Below are 21,155 nucleotides of genomic sequence, written 5' to 3' on the forward strand. Positions count from 1 at the left end.
ATCCATTTTCACTAAAATCATAAAAAACTCAAAATATCATCATTTAAATGTAGAAAATGGGTAGTTAGTGAATTTATCTATTTTTGGCAAAAATTATAAAAATTCATGATAACATGCATAAATTAGCTTAATTATGCTCTAAAATGCACGAAATAAGCAAGAATTATCATGCTTATTTCCATGTTATCAGTCCACCACCTTGGCCACAGACTTCATATCACCCATTTCATTGAGCTATCTCCTCATATATAGAGGATGAAATATTGTATCTTAATCACCTAGTCAGATTTCTAGACTTGTTGCTTCATTTGTGCTAATAATGTTTAGACTCATAGGTTAATACTGAAAGTGAAAAATCCATCCACAATATGTCATTGGTGTCTCATTACTACTTACACAATTGTGAGTTGAACGAAACTGGTTGATAGAAAACATTAAGGGAGTAGGTCTCTCTTTAGTGTCCCCACACAAATAGTTACATATAAATCATTGTCATCAAATGAGCAGAAGTAGATGGTGCTATTCTCTAAGGATAGTTTAATGTCCTTATAAAATGTCATATGAATAATAATGTTTAGCACACCAGTTTAAATATATTGTACTATCACAGTATAATATCTGAATTACTGTCTTGACATTAGACATATCCTTGGACTTCAGATTGAAAACATCCATTATTTAGTTCTGAGTGAGATTGAGAACATATTGATGAATGAATCGGCGTGTTATAAGTAACTATCCTTTTTTATTTGATTCATAACATAATGATAATCCATTTGTCTTTTTTATTCCAACTATGATCTAACAAAAAAAAACCAAACTTATCAGGTTTGTTTTGAAATTGATTTATAAATTAACACTAATATATCATTTTTTTTATAAATCCTATACAAACAGAATTTATCTAGCATTCTATTCTGAATAAGATATGCTTCGTCTGTTGATCTTCATCATCAACTATAGCTCTAATGTCCGATGCCCAAAACTGCTAGAACGCCAGACATTTCAGTTTCCCGGTTCTTATTTTTCCCTGCTATTTGTCGTTTTTGTTGTGTAAATTTTCAAATGCTTGAAAAAATTACAGCAAGTCTCCCTTCTTGAAATATTTTTTTTCCTGTAATCGATTGTTTGAAATAATCATCAACTATAGCTCTATGGTCCAATGCCCAAAAACTCGAGAACGCCGGAAATTTCGTCTCCTCGGTTTTTATTTTTCCCTGCTATTTGGTCGTTTTTCTAGTGTAAATTTTCAAATGCTTGAAATAATTACAGCAAATCTCCCTTCTTGAAATATTTTTTTTCCTGTAATCGATTTCTTGCAATAATCATCCCTGCTATGTAGCTCTATGGTCCAATGCCCAAAAACTCGAGAACGCCGGAAATTTCGTCTCCCCGGTTCTTATTTTTCCCTGCTATTTGGTCGTTTTTCTAGTGTAAATTTTCAAATGTTTGAAATAATTACAGAGAATCCCCCTTCTTGCAGGGGTACCCCTGTGAGCGATTGTCTTTCTCTCTTCATCGCAAGAACATCGATCTCTAAATGGAGTTCACGAAGAACCAAGTCATTCTCCAAATAGAGAAGAAGAAGATGCCTTGTTGGGCGGAGGAAATACTGAAACAATTCGAAAATCTCAAAATTTCCTTAGAGCAGATTTCAGAGAGACTAGAACAACTCGAAGTTCATAACAGTGCAAGTGATATTCAGATTGAAGCTCCTTGCTTTGATGGGTCCAAAGATCCCAGTAGCTATGTTGATTGGGAATCAGAGATGAATTCTTTCTTCAAGTGGTATCAAATGTCAGAAAGAAGGAAAGTTCTATTCGCCAGCACAAGATTAAAGGGAAGAGCCATGCTTTATTGGCAGCATGTAGAGTCTCGCTTTGATTTGAATGGAATGGATGAACCCATTGAAACATGGGATGGGATGAAGGAGAAACTTAGGCAAAGATATCTTCCTCATTCATATAAATCCAAACTCTTGGATCAATGGCATCGTCTTTCTCAGGGTGATCAACCGGTTTCTGAGTATATCTCTGAATTTGATGAACTCTTTATCAGGGTTGGCGTGTATGGGGATCAGAGGTTCACTATTTCAAAGTTTAAGTGTGGGTTGAGAGAGAATATTGGAAGAGAATTTCATATCCGTGATGTGACCACACTTCCGGAGGCATATCAGCTGGCCCAAAATTTGGAGAAGTATTTGTCAAAATCAGACTGCGTTTACGAATAAAAAGTTTGATGAAAGAGGAGTAATCAAGGTATGATCATTTCGTTTGACTCTCTCAAAAGGTTAATTAGGGTTTAAAATGGGATGTCAAAGTTGGAAACATTTTGTGGTGGTTTTTTTAATTTTTTTGGAAATGGATCAAATTGAATCTGCCCCTTCTATATTTTTTTAATCATTTTTCCTACTTTCAAAGTTCTCTATTAGCTGCGAAACTTTGAAAGTATCTGCTGGTGATCCAAGTTGTTTGAGCTTTCGTCGCCATATTTGTATGATCTATCTATTTCTGATTATCCATTGGTCTAGAATTTGATTTTTTTTCCTTCTTATGATTATTTCCATTTTTCACCTTACATGAATCTGAACTGATTAATCAATTTTCTCGTTTATTTTATGTGAGGTCTGGAACGAGAATTCCAGTTGGACAGGTTTCACAACTCTTTACAACCAAATTTGAAAATAAGCTTATATGTTCAATGTACACCGAGTGTAGTCAGATAAGGAATATCAGATGATACTTGCCTAGCCGAGTAAATAAGAACCTGTAGATTACTTAATTGGGTGAACTATAACATCTCATCAGATGGATCTTAAGATATTATGACGATTAGAGTCAACATCAGATAAACCTTTACCAAACATCCTCTTCATTCTATCAGGTCTAACAAGTTTTTATCCACTGTAATTCCGAAACAAAGTAATTTCTGGACACTCGAGTTCTAATTTTATTGTTATCAAATAATATACACGTTGAATCATCCGGGATACTTCCTGACCAATTTAGAGTAGGTGTTGACATTAATCTACTATTGTAAAATGGAAGTCAAATTCAGACTATTGAAGAATGATCAAATTCTTAAGCTAATTTAAGAATGATTTATGCTTTAATCAATTTGGATGGGATTTGGGAATTCCCCTTTTTTGTTAAGATTTAAAGAAATTAAATCGTGTCCCAAGATAAAAACTGATCATTTCTTTATAAACATAAATGTGAAAACCCAAACCAGAAAATTGTATATTTTTGAGAAACTTATCATGGGATATCTCAAATGATCAAAAATGTAGTCGAGGAATCTAATTCTATTGCTGAATCAAAGTTAGCACCGAGAATATTCAAGTGTTGTTGGGCCTCATGAAAATCATAAGCCCCAACTGTGAAATCAAGATTCATGCTTCTTAATGTTGTTATCGTCAGAGTGCTTAGGAAATGCGGGTACGATGGATTATTAAGTTTTAGAACATATAATATCACGATTATTGTCAGCTATCACACTGATTCAGCAACCAGAAAAAGTTTAAAATGAATTTTCTTATCATACTAAAACTTCTTCGCTCACCACTGTAATACTCTGTATACCCACCAATACTCTAACAATCTAAAACTCTACACGTAGTATGATGAAATTATGTCAACTAAGTTCACTTCCATCTATGTGAACAGTCCATTTATTCTTACAAAGTCATAATCACAATCATACATAACATAAAAATCTGACACAAAAAAAAAAAATCATAATGAGCAACGTGGGGGCAAAACTTACTCACATTATGTTTCTACAAACACCCAATTTCCAGATCCAAGATCATGCAGCTTTCATTATCAGAGGATATGTAGGAGCAGACCATCCTCAGCTCTAACTATCAACTTCCTCCTTGATCTGTTTAAGAAGATCATCCTTGTAATCCTCAAAGGTGCCATCAAAGATGCAGACAGTCCCATCCTCAACGATCCAGATCTGGCTCTTCTCCTCATCCTCACAAACCCTGGAGATCAACCTGGAGTCATGGCTGACGAGCACGACGCCGCCGGAGAACTCTTCGAGCGCCTCCGCCAGCGCGTCGATGCTCTGCATATCGAGATGGTTCGTCGGCTCGTCAAGGAGCAGGATGTGCGGCTTCGACATCGATATCGAAGTGAACACAACTCTGGCCTTCTGCCCGCCGGAGAGCTTTGCAATTGGGGTGAGATGGTTGTGGCTGGGCAGCCCAAACTTGCCCAGCTTTGCTCTGACAGCCTCCTGCTTGCTGAACCCCTCTTGATCCGGGTGGAGACGAAGGAGGTACTGCACTGGAGTCTCTTCCATGGTGAGCAGGTCCACAAAGTGCTGAGAGTATCTCCCAATCCTCAGCTTCTGGCTGCGCCGGACTTCGCCCTCGCCGGGTTGCAGGTCGCCTGCGAGGAGGTTCAGCAGAGTGGACTTCCCGGCGCCGTTGGGGCCGACGATGGCGACGCGGGTGCCCATGTCGATGCCGACATCGACGTCGGAGAGCTTGAAATCGGGTCGGTTCGGGTAGGCGAAGCTGACGTCCATGAGCTGCAGCAGCGGCGGCGTGAGCTCGGTCGGCTCCGGGAAGTGGAATTCCACCGTGTAGTCCCTCCACCGCTTCGGCGCCGCCGGCCGGGGCTCGTCGTCGTCGTCGCCGGCGGCCTTCCCCTTGGACCTGCTCTTGGAGGCTTCCTTGGCGGCGGCGAACTTCGCCTTGTCCTTGACCTTCTCCTGCTGCGCCCGGCTGCCGGACCGCTTCGCGGCTCTGATCTGCTTGTCGTAGGTTTCGAACTTCTTGTTGGCCTCCTTGCGCTTCTGGTCGTAGCCCACCTCGAATTCATCGAAATTGCCACGGTAGAAGTGGAGCTTGAGGTCGTGGAGGTGGATGATGTCGGTGGAGACGGTGTTGAGGAAGTCGCGGTCGTGGGAGACGACCACCAGGGTCTTCTTCCACCGGGTGAGGTACTCTTCGAGCCAGAGCACGGCGCGGAGGTCCAGATGGTTGGTGGGCTCGTCGAGGAGGAGCAGGGTCGGCTGCACGAAGAGGGCTCGCGCCAGGGAGATCCTCATCCGCCACCCTCCGCTGAAGGAGCGCGTTGCCCGGGCCTGCATCTCCTTCGTGAACCCGAGCCCGGCCAGGATCTTCGAGGCCTGCGCCTCCGCCGCGTCGGAGTTCAGCAGCTGGAGCTTCTCGTAGAGCTCGGCGAGCTTCTCCCCGGCTTCGTCGTCGCCGTCTTCGGCCCCGGCAACGGCGGAGAGCGCGGCAGCTTCCTGGCGGGTCTTGAGGAGCTCGGCGTCGGCGGAGACGACGGCTTCGAGGGCCGACTTGTCGTCGCCGACGACCTCCTGCTCGACGAGGAGCACGTCGATGTTGCGGGGGACGGGGATCTTCCGCCAGGCGAGGAGCTTGAGCAGAGTGGACTTGCCCATCCCGTTGGGCCCGATCAGCCCGTAGCGCTTCCCGTGGGAGATCTTCACGGTGGCGTTCTTCAGCAATTCCTTCCCTCTGGCAGAAACAGAGAAATTCTCCACGGTGATGTCCTTCACGTTGGCGTCGGCCGCGGCGACGCCGCCTTCATCGCCGTCGTCGAGGCCCGCACCGCGGCTCGAGGCGACGACGACCGTGAACGCGTCTCGGTCGTCCTTGAGCGCTTCCTGCCGGGCGAATTCCGCCGCTTGGACCGCTATCTGGTCCTTCTTCTCCCTCTTCTTGAGCTCCTTCGTTGAAGGGCCGATTGAGAGATCGGGCAGAGGCTTGGAGGCCGCGGATCGGGAAGAGGACGGCTTGGGTCCTCTGGTTTCCTTCCCATAGTCGAGATCGAGTTCTGGGTCGTCTTCTTCTTCGTCGGAAGGGGGGAGATCGAGCCCGTCGGTGTAGGAAGAAGGGGTGGGCCTGCCTTTGGGTTTCTTGGCAGCGGTAGTCGAGGAAGATTTGGGCTTTTGCTCCATGCTTGCTAGAAGAGCGGAAACTGACAACTTCTCCTTCTTCCCGTCTTTGGAAGAGCTCGTTTCTTTGGATTTGGCGGGTTTGCTGGCCGGCCGCTCGTCTGCTGCCGGCTTGCGCCCCATCGCGACGGAAAATCGAGATTGAACTGGATTGAAGACTGCAGATTGAACGGATTTCTCTTCGGGTTGGCGTCGGGATTGCAAACCAGGAGAACCCTAGATTATGAAATTTCAAATAGGGGCTACTGCTATTTATAGGGAACCGCTGGGTGGCTTTTTGTGTTCAAGTCCCTAAAAAACAGAATATTTTGAATAATGTCCGTTAATTTTGTTGATATGACGTGATATGTGGCAAGATGTTATTGGTTGTAAGTGTTATGACTTTTTGCCCTTAATGAGAATGGTAAAATTATGAGTTTATCCGTAATATTTCATGAAACTCGTTCATTAACTATTCAAAATGGGGTTTCTTCAAAATATTTTCTTACTAGGGTTTTTTTTAAATGTCATTTATAAGCTAGAGCTTCAATACTAAGGGTGTTGACATTCAGATATCTGATTTTAAACTGGATATCAGATAAATATATATATAAGAGTTCCACTCACACTTCTTGTGCTATATGGGATTCCATTTTCGTAACGAATAATGGGAAATTTATGTATGTTAATCGGGTATGAAAAATCCTTAATTGGGTCGGTTATCCATTCTCCTTATACAGATGCATTGATTTCCGTTTTGAGGGAGAGAGAGAGTGACATTATCCTTCATGTTTCTGCAATCATTATCGTTATCCACTTAACAATATTATCAGCTTGACAATTTCTGTCATTATCTAATTTCCACCTGACAAACGTTATCAGAACTCGATGTAGGCAGCATTCCTTTTTTTAGGACCAGATATAGAATATAGGATAGGCTGCTAGTAACACCTTATTTCCTAGTTATATATACTACCCTCATACTTTGAAACAACGTTCTGGGGGCAATACCCTAGTAAGAAAAATATTATTGATTAGTCATTTGAATATTTTTTTGTAAAAATAAGGGTAATTCAACAATTAAATGGACTCGTGGCAAATGTGTTTGATTTCTTCAGAATTATCATGAATCATTGAAAATTGGAAAATAAAATATGATATGGGTTTTCACCTTTTGAGCTTAAATTAAAAGATTAATCCTCAGAATTATAATAAATGGAGAAAAAACCAAGATGGGTTCATTAGTTTCAAAATGAACGGTTTCATTTTCTTACAGGCATCTCCGATTATCGTGATGATTTCATTTTGAAATGAGTGATTTCATTTTGATATCTTTAGTTTTATGGAAATGAATGATTTCATTTTGAATTCATTGTCTCGGAGTTATCTCCAACTATTGAGTAATTAACAAACTATTGTTCAATGAAAAGCAAGACCTAAGTCGAAATTTTACATTTTTCTTAAATTTATTTATTTATTTTGAAATGGTTCATTCAAAGATACCTATCTGTTAGAAGCCACCAGGTTTTCTTATTATAGAAACTAGAGCTTTCCTACTTGTATGGTGCTAAGTTGATTTGTGAAGATTAAGGCTTGTGTATGTAAGTTAAATGCATAAGTATGTGTTTTGATGAATTTTCAAAGTGGATTTGCAAAGTCAATCCTCATTCAATGGGTTTATTTGGTGTAGGTTTGAAAAGGTTACAGAAGAAAAAAATAGAAAATTGAAAAAATGTGGAGAAAATGCAACATCTAACTGGTGAGTCTATTTATGTGAGATTCTCTCAAATGATCATCACGAAATGAACTCCTGATTATTCTTCAGGTCTCTATTTTTATTCATAATTTTTTTTATGGGTAATGTTTTAAATTTTACATGCAAGAGAAAGAGGAAACACCTAGAAGCGCTTCAATGCAATTTCAAACAAAGAATCTTGATTCCATACAACTTCAATTGGTGGTGAATTTGGTCTTCAGAAAGTTTAATTTTACATCAAAGTGAAAAAGGAGATAGACATAACAAGATAAAAGAAGAGAATGAGGATATCAAACCGTCTTGTTATAACTGATTGAATATCCAAAGTTTTTGACTTTGAAATGTCTTCTATGATTATTTATTATTGAATATAATTTTAAAATATCTGGTTAAAATTATCTTCAAACCTGTGAGTATTTAGACTGACTAAATATAAAACTTTGTGTTATTGTTATATACTCTAAGCTCAATTAGTAAAAGGATTTGGGGGCTGAAGAAGGGAATGTCAAACATTACGGCTTCCTGGAAGACTTTGGGGGATCAAGGACGACAAAGCATTACAAACATTTTATTTTATCGGTATCCATGTTAAGACTTGGTCATAAAGGTTTTGTTTGGGGGGCACTCGCACAAACTTGGTTAGGGCTTAACATGACATTGGGCTGGACAACTGAGGACAATATTAAGGACTAGCTTGAGCTGAATAAAAATTATCTAAATAGGTAAAAAAAACATATTCCATGTAATTGAATGTATTAAAGTGAATACAATTTAAAGGACCTGATTCATCCCGTCCCTTAGGTCATCCCTCAGTCACTTAAACTAAGAATCCAAAGTTCGATATAGGATAAAGACATTGATAAGAGTTTCTTTCACAATTCATTCGTACCCTGGAACTCTGTAATTGATATCCCATATCAGATATTGGATATAAATAATAGATAACATGAAATTTCCATACGGTATCAATAATCAGGTCTGCTATTCATTGACATTCTGCATTTTGACTGGTTTTCATGTTGAGTGAGAGAGACAGAGGGAAAGCCAGATAGAGAAAGGCTGACACTTTCCCTTCTGCTATTGTCATATCAATATCAATATCAGCTTAACAATATCAATATCAGCTTAAGGATTTCTGTCTTCATTATCCATTGCCCATCAAAAAACATTATCAGATGTCAATATTGGATCCAACATCGGCAGAATTTCATTTTTTAGGACCAGATATTGGGACATTCCATATAAGACACTGATATCATTGTATAACCATATCCCCTATTTATACTACCATTGGACTGTGGAATCAACCTTTAGCAGGAAATCATAGTAAGAAATATATGTTGAATAGTCATTTGATTTACTTTGTGAAAATGAGAGTATTTGAAAGACTAAATGGATAGGTGGAAAATGTGTACAATTTCTTTGAAATTATCACATATTAGTGAAATTGGAGAAGAAAACATGTTGAAATAGCCTTAGCCTCAATTCTTAAACAAAATCCTTTGCAGGTTGTTTTCTATTTAATTTGACATATAGTAAATGGAGAAAAAACCAAGGTGGGTTACTTTGATTGACAAGAACGGTTTCATTTCAAATCCATTTTCTTGGAGTTATCCCCAATTATAATCATAGATATACGGTTCCATTTTATTTGGAATATTAACAAATCGTTAATGGTAAAAGTTAGACCTAAGTTAAGATTGACATTTTAAAAGATTTCTACTGATTTCTTTGAAATGGTACATTCAATGATATATATTCAGTAGGCAGAAAATATGCTGGATGATGATGTCACGCATTGTTGACCGTTGACCCTGAGGTGTCCTTCTCACTTGTGGGCCCGCTTTGCTCCTGCCATAAGATATGAGCCAAAGTCATAAGAACACACTGACCAGTATGTTTTGGTGATATTAGTTAAATAAAGAAAAACGATAACTATTATCAAAATAAGGCTCATGGACATTTTTATCCAGAAATACTAGATAGACTAATCTAAATTCAATAATCTATAGCCAAAAGACAACATCCACTGAAATAAAGTCAACCAGCTTAGCTCATCGAAGAAAGATAAAAAGTCAACATACACAGATGAAAGAAGTCAGCCAATAGAAGTCAAAGGTCGAGTAAAAAAAATTGAACATGGGACTGAGCAATCAAAATAAGAGAAACTTTAAAAACTTAAATAAGAGACAAATAATTAAAAAACTTAGCCCTCGGGTGTTCAGAGCTTAGGACATTAGAGGAACAAAAGTATATGGTCAATGGTCAAAGATATCAAAAGTTGACTAAGTCCTTTTTTTCAGTAGGCAAGAAACACGGTGCTGGGTACAATCAGTCCGACGGTCATGCTCATAGACTGATCTAGCCCTCAGATGAACACAGCCGTGAAGATTAAAAAATTGAAAGACCAAAAATCAACAAATGGATGACCTAAGTCAGCGGTCAAGGCAAGTATAGAAAAATATGGACATGGGTAGAACAGTCAATGGTTTGGACGTTCATTAGGGACGGTTTATAAATCATCAAATTCCCACAAATGGAATGAGAAGTGGGTCCATGTAAATGATTGAGACTTCGCAAACAACAACACTCCTTCCCCATATGGAGTTCGGAACACAAGGGCAATCGTTGAGTGGAGTATCTTTAGGGGCATTTCACACGGAAAGGAGAAAAAAATGAAAGTCAACGGTCAAACAGGGTAGTCAAGTAAACCCTTGGTCAAACACACAGGAGTAAGGATCAAAGGAGCAGGGTTAAGGAAATCATACCCGTTTCTTTAAGGGCCGTCGAGACTTCTTAGGCGCACCATTTTCAGCAAATAAATCGCCATATTTTTCAAGAACTTTGTTCTTTTCCTCTGACAATCCCAAATTTTCGTATGCATCTGCCACCTTTCGGATGATGGAGGTAGTCGGTGGCTTGCGATCAAAAGATTCCAGGGATCGAAATAGCTGAAATATTGGAGATAATGACATTATAGCTTCAGATAACAGATAATGACATTATTTGCCCAAAAACATGGTTTCATAAAGATATCATCGTCATCGCCATCGTCATCCATGGGCTTGGCTGTACAATGTCGATGATGATGGCTCTTGGAACTGGATTACGGTGATGACAATGATGGCATGATTACATGTTCTATCTTACTTTAGAAACAAATGGACGTTAATGACTGATCTTGGGAACCAGATAATGACGAATATGAAAAAATTAATCATCAATAGGAGGATGATAATGGTGATAATTTAGGAAACTGGATGATGATGAAGATTCATCATCGTCATCATTGACAACGACCCATAGGGACATCTGGCAATTACAAGATGTATTTTTCAAAATATTATTTATGGTAAAGAAAATGAATACTATCCGCTCCCAATCCTGTGAAGCTGAATATTCCACTCTAAATTGTCAAATAAATAAAAATGCGAACAGATGTAATTAAGCTACTATTTGGCCGATCAGAAGACTAGTTGTCCTCAAATCCAAGAAAAACTGCGAGTGAATTGAGGTATAATTTGAATGCATGTTCGAGGAAATGTCCCATAACTATCAGATGTATAGAAATGTACACCAAGGATAACTAAGATATATGGAAAATTTTAAACCACCTTAATGAGCCTCTGCGACATGTTATTTCGGCAGTAAATAGACATCATGAGACCACAAACGCTCCATGGAACAGAGTGAAGATCGCTGCCAAGCTTCTTAACCCAGATTAGGTGGGCTTCTTCAGCTCTGTGATCCTTCTCCAAGGCCCGGATCAGCTGCTCGTACGTTCCTCTTGTTCTCCCCTGCCCTTTACTCAGCATCCATTTAATGATCTAAGAAAGAAAATAAAAAGGAACATATTTAGAGAGAGAGAAAGAGACAGATATTAAAATACCAATTTGAGCAAAAAGTTTATGTCGTGTATTTAGAGATCGGAAAGGAATAGGAAAGAAGATAGGGGCTCAGAATTTCTCAGAATTTCATTCAATTCAGTCGGAGTTAAATAGGCAGATATGTGATTTCGCTTTTACAAAAATGCCCTACTAAAAACTAATTGACCATTCTCTCACCATGTAGTCTGACAATTTATGGAAGCTTACCTGAACAACTCTGTGCCATTGTTCTTGCTTTTCCAGCGTGATCAGCATCCTCTTTAGAGAAACGAGAGGGAAACTTTTCTCCCAAGCGACCCAGGCATCAAGGGCGCCATAAACAGCCTCTCTAGAGTCGCCAACGTCATTAAGCTGCAGAAGGGTAAAACTGTTATTATAAAAATCCTAATTTTATGCAGATCATACCATATTACAAAGCCAACGAAGGTAACCAAGTACGATTCTTAATATAGGACTCGATTATCAAATCAATTGGGCTGAGGTACAGTCTTGAAAATTTTAGGGTTCTCATAATTCACCTAGTTTTTGTGTAAGAAATTGAATTTTCGTTCTTGAGGTATTGCACCTTCATCCCAGGATTTTTTAAGAAGGGAAAAGGGTAGAGAAGTTTCTTTAGAAAATTGCTCAACGCTGGATTTAGGTGAAACAATCTGGCATTATAGGAGTATTTAACCACAAATTCAAGCTTTATTTTGATGAGGAACTAGAAAAGCTTGCGATGTTGGGAAGTTGTTTCCACCAACTACAATGATAAACCCTCTTGTGGTTATTGAAATAGGGTGTGTTCAGATTATCAGAGTTATTCATAAGAGCTCCTGCTCGCACTCATCACAAGAGTTCGTTGATTCCTTTCAAAGTAGCGGAGCTAAAGAGCACAAACGGATTCCCAACCTGATTCAGAAGAAATGCGCTCTTTTCTCTTGAAGAGATATTTTCTCCAATAGCTTTCTTCCGTGGCAACATCGTTCTCCTTGATGATTGATCCAGAACCTAAAAAGATTTAATTTTTTTCTCAGTGCAAGCTTTAAATTGGCGGAGACAAGAAGCGTACGGGAGAAAAATAAGACTTTCTTTTGTAGTTATAACATGAAAAAAGGTAAGACATTCTTTCTCATGTAATGCATCTGATTTTAACTTTTGTACCCCCCTGTTCCTTTAATATAAAAACTAAGTTTAGTTTTAACCTTTTGACATTGTAAGCGAATCATCATCTGCATTGATAGAACATAAGTTCATGTTTTGGATAGTTAATGTCTTACCTTTTTTCATGTTAAAGTTAAAATATAAAGTTAAAGTGATACCAATACGGGATTTCTAGTATGAAGTATGGGTTGGCAATTGATAATTCTGATGAGAGTGAATAGATCGACTGGGCATTTAGATACCGATCTTACAGTATATGACCGGTCAAAAAGATATATCAGAAAACAATCGATCAATAATCGGTCAATCATGGAAACAGTTAAAACGAACAACATAACAGAAATGCGCTCTTCCTCTCTCTATCTATCTCCCTCACAGCAGGAATCTGCTCCACTTATTCGGATCTGATTGATGGATTGATGGTGCTCCGAATGTTTGATCCATTGAATCATATCCATTAGGTCAGCATCATATCCATTAGGTCAGAATCTGGTCGTCTGATCAATCAAAAGCTTTGCTCAGAACTCAATCCAATTGCTGACCCCCTAATGTGAAGCTACGAACTTGAAACAAAAAGAGAGTATTTTTTCTCAAGAAAAAACTAGGATACATATGTGTCATCAAACCTCTGGTGATTCTTCCACTCGAGTGAATCTTCTTGACTTTGAATCGTTCTGGAAACCTTCTATCGAGGATTTATTGTTGCATGGGAGTGCCGGCGAGCCCTCAGAGAAAGAAAACGAATAATTTCTGTCATCCAACCAGCACGCCTACAGCCCAAGGAGAGTATTTGAGCCCATTGGACAAAATTAGACATAATGAACAAAGAAAAAAGGCTCAAATAGACATACAAACCTGTACTTTAGCAGTATACTTAGAGTCCCTACACAAAAAGTAAGTTAAGGATCAAATAAAGAATAAGACACACAAATCAGATGAGGTTGAGAGATTCTCTTTACAAGAATGATTTCCCTTCAGTATTAAGATGAAATTGCTTCGAACATAAGGCTCATATTCCAATTTTCGTATTTAAGTTTTTCTATATTTCTGAACGAAAAATTGAAAACCTGATCTCAAGGGTTCGAGCATTATCACTTTAATGAGTGAGGATCTTATAATTTTTTTGCATAAATCAGAAGAAACTTCAATTGATGATTTTAACTCAATAGCTAGTTTAAAACGACAACTGGGGTACTTCATGTCTTTTTGAATCTTTATTGAAGTACTTCATGATGCAAGAAGACTACAAAAATTCTCACTCATTTATAAAATTTTCGCATAAATCAGAAACTTAAAACCAGCATGTTATCTCAATGGCTAGTCTAAAACGACAATTGGAATACTTCATCTTTTTAAAAATCCTTATTGAGGTACTCCATGATCGTCAAAACCTGATCATTGCAGGTTCTGAGAAAGAAAACACAGCTTACATGACCTGGGAAATTTTAAAGGACGACAACAGGTACTTCAAATTGGCGTGTTAACAATTACCGGAGAAGCCTGGCCGATCGGCTCAAAGAAACAGCAAAACGCTGCATACTCGAGACACCTGAACCCTTATATCTTCACCTTCGTCTTGATAAGAAGATACAAACAACAGCCGTCAACCATAAAACAATAACCCAAAATTGTAAAACCGATCACAACAAAGAAAACAACGTCACCATCGCCTACAAACTATATAAAAAAAATAAATTAAATCACAGTCTTTTCTCGTAATTTGAGAAAAATGAAAGCAAAGATGAAAAAAATTTTCGAACCCAGAGATAGACTCAAAATAGTAGAGAGAGATACCACTCAAAATGGGCAAACCCACCAAAAATAAAGCAGAGAAATGCTCTAAAATGAACGGGTGTTGCCGTTTTTTGCAGCCGGATCGAGGAAAATAGAGATTCAAGGAAAACCCACGAGGGGATAAAGGATCAAAAGCGAGAGGAGACGATCAATTTCACCAAAGTAGACGAAGGAGAACTATGGCGGGAGAACTGGCCTGCTAGTCTGCCCTCCATGGATTACAAAAAGTTCCTTCTTTTATTTTATATAGATTTCTGACCTCTTTTGATCGACCATTTCTTCAAAGTAGGGTTTGACTTTCGGGTCGGGTCCAGTCGACCCGATAGTGCCGGGCTGTCGGGTCTAGATGGGTTGACAGACTTGGTTTGGCCCAGTAACACAAGATTTTTTTATTCTTTTTTTTTTTGCATTTCACCTATTTGCCTATTTATTTAAAATGCAGAGTATTTCATATGTTACTTTAAGTGCTTGCATATGGTATCTGAATTAGTGGATAGTTTTTTCAATCAAAACTTTAAGATAACTTAAGCCTTGGTTCAGTCTTGATTTGAAACTTATCAGTTTCAAAAAAAGCTATGGTTTCAGTTTGTTACTAAACCAAAAATCAACCGAATTTGGCCATGCATGTTGATCATGCATTGTTTCAGTTTGGTCATGCATGTTAATCAATGGCACAAAAAAATGACAGAAGCCAACCAAATTTATGATTGGGAATTTTAGTTGGTTGATCATCAGTGGTCAGGTCAACCTTTGTTGTTCTAGTGGTTGGTTCGCAAAACAAGTAAACTCAACCCACAATTAATCTGATCTGAGTTTTTTATTATGTCCGGTTGGGTAAATATTTACATGCATACCAATTACTCTGACACACACACACATATATATGCATACCAATCAATCTGACATGTTCAATAAGGCATGCCATGGTATGTGGAAGGCTGTGTAGTCTAGGCTGGTGTGTCAGGTAGAGTTACCAAGTATGGTTTTTCAAGTAATCCTACTTATGTGCCTTTCTAAATTTCCAGTGTTTCATTGAAATATATGTGTTGTGAATAGAATATTCTATTTGCATAAAAATGTTTTCAAATATATAAAAATCACAATAATTCTTCAAAAACTATGTCGCTAACTAATTTTTAAAGATAGTTCAATTTCATAAAAAATTAGGGATGATTTAAATTTTTTAATGAGCCAAATGAAGCCAGGAAATAAAAAAATACAGGTCTAAAACTATAAATATGATCATTATTGCCATATATTACATATACATCAATTCAAGAATCATTTAAAGTGTTCTATGTTTAATCTTTTATACATATTAGTATACAATGTATAATATTTTATTGATAAATTATCTAACCAAGAATTATTATAAAATATGTTGAATGAATAGATGAATTAATTAAAAAAATTGATTCATAATTCAAAGTCCACTTAATTTTTTTCATTGGATTATTAAAGGTGATATTTCATGCAGGTTTAAAGTTTTCGCTTATGTGAAAGATATAATGGAAAGTTCATCCAATCACATAATCATCATCTTGTTAATCTCTAAACAACAATGGATGAATTTTTTTAGGAAAATGAATACCTAAGGCCCTTTTCGGTAATTATTGTGAAATTGTAGTTTCAAAATTCTTAGGCTGTTTGAAGGACAATTCTAGGTATTTACATAAAATGAATACACCATTAAATATTATTTCATGTCATTGCACTTTCAAAACAAGCCATAGGTGTTGGGTTACGTTGGTCGTGGTAAAAAATATGAAGATGATTCATGCATCTGGAATTTTAAAAAAACTGAAAATAAATATCAAATCACCTCATGTGTTCCGCCAACAAGTTATCATGAGCTTCATAAGTGTTAAGCCTGAAGACATATTGATAACATGCAAATAAGCATGATAATTCATGCTTATTCCATGCATTTTAGAACATAATGTAGTCAATTTATGCATGTTATGATGAATTCTTAGTAATTTTTAATCAAAATAGACAAATTCACTAAATAACCATTTTGTACATTAAAATGATGATATTTTGAGATATTTATGATTTGAACAAAAAAATATTTAAAAAGAATTAATTTTGGTGAAAATTTCGTGTAAAACAGAGTTGTAGATCAGAAGATATTTAATTTTGAATTTCTATGGAATCTATTGAATATTTCTAAGTTTTTTCTATAAGCCTGAATTTGTGATTTCAACAAAAAAATATTGTAAAAGAATTAATTTCGGTGAAAATTTCATGTAAAATGGAGTTGTAGATCAGAAGATATTTAATTTTGAATTTCTATAGAACCTATTGAATATTTCGAAGTTTTTCTATAAGCCCGTAATTGCAAAAGGGGTCCATTAACAACCTGGCTGACGCAGCAGGCGGAGACTATGTGGCACACCATGTAGGTACAAAAGGAGCACGGGTGGCACTGACATGGCAACTATGTGAACATGTTAGCGGATCAAGAGGCGCGCGTGTGTGCAATTCACAAGATTACAGAAGCCTGTTATTTTATAGTGGAAAGTTTCATAGAATTTTTCAATATGGGACTAACTCTACTTGCAGAAACGTGCAACGTGGCAGCATCCGAGCCATTGGATCAAAATTGCAGAGGTAAGCTTACCTCCTCGGTATGTATTTTTTTTGGCAGATTAGGGGGGTACACCAATCGGACGGTCCACGGCCTACCCTCTCTAAGAAGGGCAGATCAGACTGCCTGAGAAGAATCCGCCCTTGCAGAAGAGGATCCGTCATCCAGAAATCAACCCATTCTTGATGATCAGACGATCCGACGACTGAGGATCTGTCCAATTAATCAAAAATTAAAAACAAATTCAAACAGATTAAAAAAATGCCTAAAAAATAGGAAATCAAGGCAGTTTCAAAGGGCCATAACTTCTCATTCGGGAGGAGTTTGGGGCTTATTTTTTTATGGTTTCCTCTCATCCCACTCTTCCAATGGACTGGTGGCCCCTATAAATAGAGGTACAGAAATCCGAAAACAGCTTGTACTTTATGTCTTTCTCCATTTAGGAGATCTTGTGAAACAAGGGTTTTGGAGTGCCAATTTAGGTGTTTTCTTGTTTCTGAAGTGAATTCCCTCCCTCTCTTGATCTATCTTCATGTTTACTACAACACGCCAAGGCACCAGGCGCAATATACGTGCTCATGAAGGGAGATTAGTGCTTGGGAGCATCACCAAAGAAGGAGGTAAGCCCTAAACATTTGATTAGGATTTCATTCTAATTTATTTCATTTCATCCATCCATTCCACATTCTCCTATATTCCTAATCTCTATTACAAGTTATTAAACCCTATGAGTAGGGATTAATAGCTTATAACACCCAATCCTAATCAGGGATTTCATAAGAAAACCCCTAATTAGGATATTCTTCATCACATCCATTCATTCCTCTTATCCTATCCTGATACCACAATTTAAATACCATCCTAATCTCTGTATAAAATTCATAATTCTTATGAGTAAGAATTAAGGATTTATACATACATATATATATATATCATTTAAAGTGAATGATAATCTAAGATTAATTATCTTTTCTTTCACATTATTTACACCTATTCCACTTTCTCAACTATTAATTTGGGTAAAAATCAATCTCCATCACAAAGCCTTCTCTGTGGTTCGACCCCTTACGCACCAATATACATCAGTGTACAAGTGAATTAGGGTTAATTATAAATTTTATTGCATAAATCTCTTAATTACACATCGATTATGTTAACCACCTAAATTTTGACTTATCACATATCTACCACATCCTTAGCACATTGAGTCTCTTTGACTTCTACTCCACAAGCTCAACAATCGGTTAGGTAAGGATGTCCTTGTCTTTTGTATCTTTTATATCACTAGGTGAAGATTGGCACCCCTTGGATAGGAAACTCAACCTATTAATTATGTTAAATTGATCATTGATTAATGAACCTATTTTTAGATTTAGATAATTAATAAAGTTGGAAAATGAAGGTTATTCAGTCATTAACAATATATACTAGACTAACACATGAGCCTAGAGGGTCACACATATAAGATTTTTGGACATTGGTAGTTATATTATATATTCAGGGACTTATATGAAGTTGTCTTGGAGAGCACAAATAGACGGGGGACCCCTTATTTGATATGTATGCAAGTTATTATTAAGTGCCTTACTCTATGTTCTCTTGCACTTCCCAATTTCTACTTCCAATGATTTTAGATGACAATGACATATGATTTCCGGCAGCACATTTTGATGAACAATGGGGAGATCCAACACTCTAAAGCTTGTGTAGGTTCATCTTGAGGTTGGAAATTTGAAAGACTTAAATACCTTCAATGGGACCAATAAATTACATACTTGATCTGCCCAACATCATGTAATATATATTTTTTAAGATCCATTTTTTTATTTCAGTCTTCTGCTGCTCAATAAAGTTTGGGTCAAGACAACATAGATAATGAATTCCAACACTAGGAAGGGAGGGCGTCTAATGAAAGAAAGGAGAAGAAGGATGAGAACCCAATGACATTTTTCATGGGTGATTTCATTTCAGGATTTAGCCTATTTATACTTGATCCATCAATAAAAAACTACTATACTTTAAATATATATAATAATGTCTATTCAATATTTTTTGCGTGACCAGAAGGTTAATGTTCCAGTTTAATTAATATGTCCAATAGCACAATTTATTTTTACTGCGTAACCTGATAAATTAATTATATGTAACTTATATGTTAATAATCATGGATCAAACCCGATCAATAGGTCAAGCTCCCTGCTAATGGGAGGCCAACCTACACCTCATGATCATAAAATTAAAACAGAGTTTATGGAATCTTTCATGGAACTTTTTAGTAATGAGTTACTGTCTATGTATATTCACACATCTAATGATACATCTAGGATGACTTAGGGTATGATCATCTTTCAAATCCTAAACGGTCACCCTAGTTAGTACTGATGCATTAGAAAGTCATCGTTGGATTCTTATAATATTTTCACTACCTTTGCCAAGAATTTGATTGAATCATCTTCCTTGAGTTATCTCCCCTTATATTAAGGGAAGATAATCCCATCTTGATCACAATAACATCTTAATGGACTTGTTGATCCCTCCATGCTGGATGTTTGGAATTTCATTATCGAGAACTCGTAGATTATAGCCAAAACATAACTGTCCGTCCAGAAGGTATCTTTGGTGTGTCTAGTCTAAGGATCATTTACACAAGCATAATATTAATCAACCTTATTGACGTATACGTATAATACCATTTGCAGATTCATACAGATAAATTCAATGAACTCTTTCCCAAATAAAGGTACTCACTATCTGATCCTTTTATTGTCTCCACACTAATGGCAATGTGATGGTCCATATCTTATGAGTGGACTAGGTAATGCATTCATGTCATTATAAAATACACCGTGTATTGGAATAACTTGATTACATATTTAAATATAAATGATCACCACACTATGACCTCATCATAATTTACTAATCATTACATATATCCTTAGACTTCATTATAAGCATCACACATGAATTATATTAAAATTTAAATAACTCCATCAATAGAGATATACAAAGATGATCTGAAATCATCCATTTGATGGGCAATAAGGCATTCTGGGGTCATAGTTGGACAGTTCAGCCATCCCATTGACCAGGCCACATGAAAACTGAACTGTCGTTTGTTTCAGGGGGGGGTTTGGGATGATCGTTCAAGTTGGGGAAATTTTACTCTAAAGAGTTAATCCCCGTCCATGACTCCAAGACCAATCAGGGGTCTGAAAGAGGAAGAAATGAAGATAATTTATTTAAATCATCCATTAAGCCACCTGAATCAAATCATGAATATCAAACAACAGAGTTTTTTCCTACCTATTTAAAATAGTGTTGTTATGACATGGGCTTCGGGCCAGGTCGGCTCAAACCTGGCCATTTTCCCATCTCTTTCTTTCTTTAAGTCATGGCATGTGTGAAGATGAAACTTTAAAGACTACTTGGTTATCCAATATCATAAAAATACAAAAGTGGAATCACTATAAAAATGCTGAGCGAGAATATAAGATTCATGAATGATTTCATTTCACGATTAAGCCTATAAGAACCCAAGGAAGTTTTTCAAGATGAGAAGGCTGTAATTTATTTGACTGTTCTTGATGGGGATACAGATAAGATGTGGATACTCCAATAACTCATAAGGATTTCTGGAATATGCAAAGTTTGCTTAGTTAATAAACATTCACTCATCAGTCTTCTTAGACTAGCAAGAATCTCGGTGTGGGATAGATGCTAATCCATGCGCTTGTAGTAGTGAAACAAGTGGAATATCCTCAAGGACATGAAATCACTCATGACTATACAATTTGAGTGAGTTTAAAATATTTATTAATATGTTTTTATTGGAATGATACAATATTTGGCTTCATCAATGGTCAAGGTGGATAAATTGTCTGATTGGATGTACTATATGTTTCAGTACAAATTTACATGTTGTGTAAGAATAATTTACATGTTCAAGTGCAAATTTTCCTCAGACACTTATATTCTAGAATATGTTAAACGTTGCATTTTTTAAGGAACAATGAGATTGTTCGAGACATTTTGTTGTGTGATTATCTTATATTTTTCCACCTGTTTGATC

The 21,155-nt window shown here is 37.2% G+C and overlaps 2 protein-coding genes and 1 long non-coding RNA gene across 4 annotated transcripts; 1 reads left to right on the forward strand and 2 right to left on the reverse strand.

Annotated features, from left to right (window-relative positions):
• Positions 1-1,237: 1,237 nt before the first annotated feature.
• Positions 1,238-2,419, forward strand: LOC144714397 (uncharacterized). Its single transcript, XR_013584348.1, has 2 exons — positions 1,238-1,395; positions 1,484-2,419. It is a non-coding gene; the product is annotated as an uncharacterized LOC144714397 (long non-coding RNA).
• Positions 2,420-3,654: 1,235 nt separating this feature from the next.
• On the reverse strand, positions 3,655-6,147 carry ABCF4 (general control non-repressible 4). The gene has a single exon (XM_078588939.1). The coding sequence runs from the start codon at positions 6,058-6,060 to the stop codon at positions 3,859-3,861; it is 2,202 nt and encodes a 733-aa protein (XP_078445065.1). The 5' UTR covers positions 6,061-6,147; the 3' UTR covers positions 3,655-3,858.
• A 3,195-nt stretch (positions 6,148-9,342) lies between these two features.
• LOC144714623 (PPR containing-like protein) lies at positions 9,343-14,722 on the reverse strand. 2 transcript variants are annotated; one of them, XM_078589408.1, is made up of 9 exons: positions 14,519-14,722; positions 14,194-14,277; positions 13,558-13,585; positions 13,329-13,472; positions 12,451-12,549; positions 11,767-11,910; positions 11,287-11,499; positions 10,441-10,623; positions 9,343-9,523 (listed from the first exon to the last, which is right to left on the reverse strand). In XM_078589408.1, exons 2-9 carry the CDS (start codon positions 14,238-14,240, stop codon positions 9,464-9,466), a joined length of 918 nt encoding a protein of 305 aa, XP_078445534.1. In that variant the 5' UTR covers positions 14,241-14,277; positions 14,519-14,722; the 3' UTR covers positions 9,343-9,463. The 2 variants fall into 2 exon arrangements, with proteins under 2 accessions (XP_078445534.1, XP_078445533.1); XM_078589407.1 differs by having other exon boundaries at positions 14,497-14,722.
• Positions 14,723-21,155: the final 6,433 nt, after the last annotated feature.

Source organism: Wolffia australiana, chromosome 17 (genome assembly GCF_029677425.1).
Source record: "Wolffia australiana isolate 7733 chromosome 17, ASM2967742v1".
NCBI lineage: Eukaryota > Viridiplantae > Streptophyta > Magnoliopsida > Alismatales > Araceae > Wolffia > Wolffia australiana.

Excerpts from the sequence above, each read along its gene's own strand:
- ABCF4 (XM_078588939.1), bottom strand. The coding sequence starts at position 6,060 with ATGGGGCGCAAGCCGGCAGCAGACGAGCGGCCGGCCAGCAAACCCGCC.
- LOC144714623 (XM_078589408.1), bottom strand. The coding sequence starts at position 14,240 with ATGCAGCGTTTTGCTGTTTCTTTGAGCCGATCGGCCAGGCTTCTCCG. Across the intron at positions 13,586-14,193 it reads CGATCGGCCAGGCTTCTCCG|GGACTCTAAGTATACTGCTA; the intron begins GTAATTGTTAAC and ends CTTTTTGTGTAG. Across the intron at positions 9,524-10,440 it reads GACGGCCCTTAAAGAAACGG|GAGCAAAGCGGGCCCACAAG; the intron begins GTATGATTTCCT and ends ATCTTATGGCAG.